Genomic DNA, 4,036 nt, shown 5'->3' on the forward strand with positions numbered 1-4,036 from the left:
GACTACAGGCGCCCGCCACCTCGCCCGGCTAGTTTTTTATATTTTTTAGTAGAGACGGGGTTTCACCGGGTTAGCCAGGATGGTCTCGATCTCCTGACATCATGATCCGCCCGCCTCAGCCTCCCAAAGTGCTGGGATTACAGGCTTGAGCCATGGCAGGTCATCTTATATGGTTCCTAATTCTTAATTTGATACTTTTGTGCTGTCCCTGACTTTAACTCCAGCCTACCCCAAATTTGACCATTCTATTTCAGAAACATGCAGACTGACGGTGTGATACAATGCTACCTATATAATCTGATAAGGAGCCCTTTTTCATTCTTTCTCCCCCAATTCCTTGCCATGTCGCTCAAAATTAACTGATTAAGAATCACTGATAAATAATCACTAAAAATACCAAGTTAAAATACCATTTGTGCAGCTGGGCGCAGTGGCTCATAATCCCAGCACTGTGGGAGGCTGAGACAGACGGATCACCTGAGGTCAGGAGTTTGAGATCAGCCTGGCCAACATGGTGAAACCCCTTCTCTACTAAAAAATACAAAAATTAGCCGAGCGTGGTGGCACATGCCTGTAATCTCAGCTACCCAGGAGGCTGAGGCAGAAGAATCCCAGGAATCCGGGAGGCGGAGGCTGCAGTGAGCCAGGATCGTGCCCCTACACTCCAGCCTGGGCGACAGAGCAAGACTCCGTCTCAGAGAAAAAAAAAAACACAATCTGTGGTTACTCATCAGACAGACCTGATACCTCAATCTCTGTAACATCTGAAGAGACTGTCATACAGAGCACTGCTGAAATGAACAAGTTACGCTATATTTTTTCAGTACCTAATTACCATAAACTGTAGCAGCTGGTATTAAATATATATGACACTGACTCAATCTATAGCTCTGAGTTAATCTTTAGTTATAATAATAATTATTTCATTTCTCAGCTTCATAAAGCATATTTAGTAAATTTATCTTTAAACTATCATGTTTTTCTTATTGACAAGCACATGTTCCACTGTCAAATGCAATGCTCCCAGGCTTTCCATCTCTAGTCCTCAGACATGTCTTCTTCAATCAGTCACTTCTAGGCCACCTTGGATGGCACCAGACTCAGGACTGCACCTTTCTAAATGCACACGTTTCATAACTGGACCTTCTTTTCTTTCTTTTTTTTTTCTTTAGAGACGAGGTCTCACTATGTTACCCAAGCTGATCTTGAACTTCGTAGGCTCAAGTGATCCTCCCACCTTGGCCTCCCAAAGTGCTGGGATTACAGGCATGAGCCACTGCGCCCAGCTTGTAATTGAGTCTTAAATGCTGATTTGTATGGGCCAATCTGGCTTTGTTTTGTGGGTTATTCGCTAATTAAATGAGTTGTTTCCAGCTAATAGTTAAAAACACATCACAGTGGTTATTTCTCAAAACCTAAAACTGAAAAATTTTTAAAAACACAAAAAACAGGGCTGGGCATGGTGGCTCACGCCTGTAATCCTAGCACTTTGGGAGCCAAGACAGGCAGATCAGGAGGTCAAGAAATCGAGAACATCCTGGCCAATATGGTGAAACCCTATCTCTACTACAAATACAAAAATTAGCTGGGCGTGGTGCTGCATGCCTGTAGTCCCAGCTACTTGGAAGACTGAGGCAGGAGAACCACTTGAACCATGGAGGTGGAGGTTGCAGTGAGCCGAGACTGTGCCACCACACTCCAGCCCGGTGACAGAACAAGACTCATCTCAAAAAATAAATAAATAACACACACACACACACACACACACAACAAAAATCTCTAAGATGACGACTGTCCCCTTCTTTTGTACCTTTTCTCGGATTTCCAGAGCTCTTTTGCACAACGGCTCTGCTTCTTTGTACTTTCCTCTTTTACCATAAAGGACTGCAAGGTTATTCAAAGTCGCCGCGACCTGTCAACACAGAGAGAACCACTAAGAATGGTAAAAGATAACCAAATATAGTACATTTATACAACACATATTCATTTATACTCAATCTATACAGTAAAGCATTCTTAGTCGGATAGAACAATATGACTTCAGTTAAAAGGAAAAGCGCAATTCGCTAGAGTAGAGATTATACAAAGTAATACTGCAGAATACTAAAATTAAACACATCAACGTCAAAAACATAATACCGACTTTTAAAAAATTTCCCTGGAAGCCACAAAGCCAACCAAAACAGATTCATATGCAAATCTGACCAGATTTTAATGAAGACAATGTAATTATTCAGAAAAAAATTTCTAGAAGGACATGCAATTTGATTTACAATCAAAAAATAGTTGGTGATCCATGTGAGGAGGGGTCATAAACAAATTAGATGTGCTCTGGCCTATCACTAGCACTGAGTAAATGAGGACCTCCTACCTGCACCGTCTAGCGAAAAGGCAGTGCTTAAACTTTCCCTGTTGAGTTTAATGGTAAAATGAGTTGGATAAAAGAAATACATGACGAAAATAAAACATAAAAAGAATGAAAGAACTTGATATACAAACCGCAGGATGGTCTTTGCCCAAAGTTTTCTCACGAATAGCCAAGGCATCATTCAGTAGGTTAGCTGCATCTTTGTATTTATTCTGATCCCTAAATGGAAAAACACACATTAAGTGTTTTAGATAAGTGTTTCAGATGTAGATCACTACAGCTTTTTTTTTTTTTTTTTCTCCTGAGACGGAGTCTCACTCTGTTGCACAGGCTGGAGTGCAGTGGCATCATCTTGGCTCACTGCAATCTCCGCCTCCCGGGTTCAAGCAATTCTCTGCCTCAGCCTCCTGAGCAGCTAGGATTACAGGCATCTGCCATCATGCCTGGCTAATTTTTGTGTTTTTAGTAGAGACGAGATTTCACCATGTTGGCCAGGCTGGTTTCAAACTCCTGACTTCGTGATCCACTCGCCTCGGCCTCCCAAAGTGCTGGGATTACAGGTGTGAGTCACCGCGCCCGGCCTCATTACAGCTTTTTTAAATGTAATTTTCAACTACAGAAAAAAAAAGTTAAGCTTAAACTATTTAAGAGGCCAGGCGCAGTGGCTCACGCCTGTAATCCCAACACTTTGGGAGGCCGAGGCGGGTGGATCACGAGGTCAGGAGATCGAGACCATCCTGGCTAACAGGCGAGGTGGCGGGCACCTGTAGTCCCAGCTACTCGGGAGGCTGAGGCAGGAGAATGGCGTGAACCTGGCAGGCGGAGCTTGCGGTGAGCTGAGATCCCGCCACTGCACTCCAGCCTGGGCGACAGAGCAAGACTCTGTCTCAAAAAAGAAAGAAAGAAAGAAAGAAAAACCACAAGCTGATGGGTGGGGGAAGAAACACTGGAAGGAAATCCATCAATAAACGGACTGGCAAGGTGAACTCTGGAATCAGACCCCTAGCTTCCGAACTTGACCTTCCTATCTAGGCCACTGGGAGATAATGTCCCCACACCACAGTGTTGTCATGCTCATGCCAGGTGGCCGGCACAGAGTAAGTGCGACAATCTAGAATAACGGACCAAGCTTGCATTTGGTATCAGACAGAATTAATTCTAGTGTCTGAGCTTGGGCTCTGCCAGTTAATGGCTACACAGCTTTGGGTGCATTAAGTGACCTCACGCGGTCCCAGCCTTCCCATCTACAAAGCAAGTATGTGATCTATTGCACAGTCTTGCTGTAAGATGATATGCTACATGTACACTGAAAAAGCCTTTTAAAAAACAGCAAACAAAAGTAAATATATTGTTGTGTCTGAATTTGGTACCCAATCTGCCTCCATTTTGTTCAGTATGGAGGAATGAAGAATCTTTCTTGATTGGAGTAAAACAGCAACACCCCAGAACCAGGAACTCTCAGTTTAAGCATGCTACTCACTACTGACATGACTGAAAACAAGTATTTGCTTTTGAGACTTAGTATACATCTTTCTCAATTGAGTACTAGTAACTGCCTGGCAAGGCTTTGCCCTGCAGAACGTGAGAAAGACTAATAAGGCTTCTAGAACCTCTGAAGCACACTACTTCTGGCCAAGTATTAATATACTATTGTTTTGGCCGGGCGCA

At 43.4% G+C, this 4,036-nt stretch overlaps 1 protein-coding gene across 1 annotated transcript in view; it reads right to left on the reverse strand.

Moving 5' to 3' along the window:
* LOC105518428 (kinesin light chain 1) overlaps window positions 1–4,036 on the reverse strand; it is a 156,735-nt gene that overhangs the window by 22,996 nt on the left and 129,703 nt on the right. The window contains exons 9-10 of the mRNA XM_011951419.1: window positions 2,500–2,587; window positions 1,811–1,912 (exon numbers count right to left, since the gene is read on the reverse strand). Coding sequence (XP_011806809.1) covers window positions 1,811–1,912; window positions 2,500–2,587 — 190 coding nt within the window. The remainder of the gene's footprint in view (window positions 1–1,810; window positions 1,913–2,499; window positions 2,588–4,036) is intronic.

Source organism: Colobus angolensis, unplaced genomic scaffold (assembly GCF_000951035.1).
Source record: "Colobus angolensis palliatus isolate OR3802 unplaced genomic scaffold, Cang.pa_1.0 Scaffold32, whole genome shotgun sequence".
NCBI lineage: Eukaryota > Metazoa > Chordata > Mammalia > Primates > Cercopithecidae > Colobus > Colobus angolensis.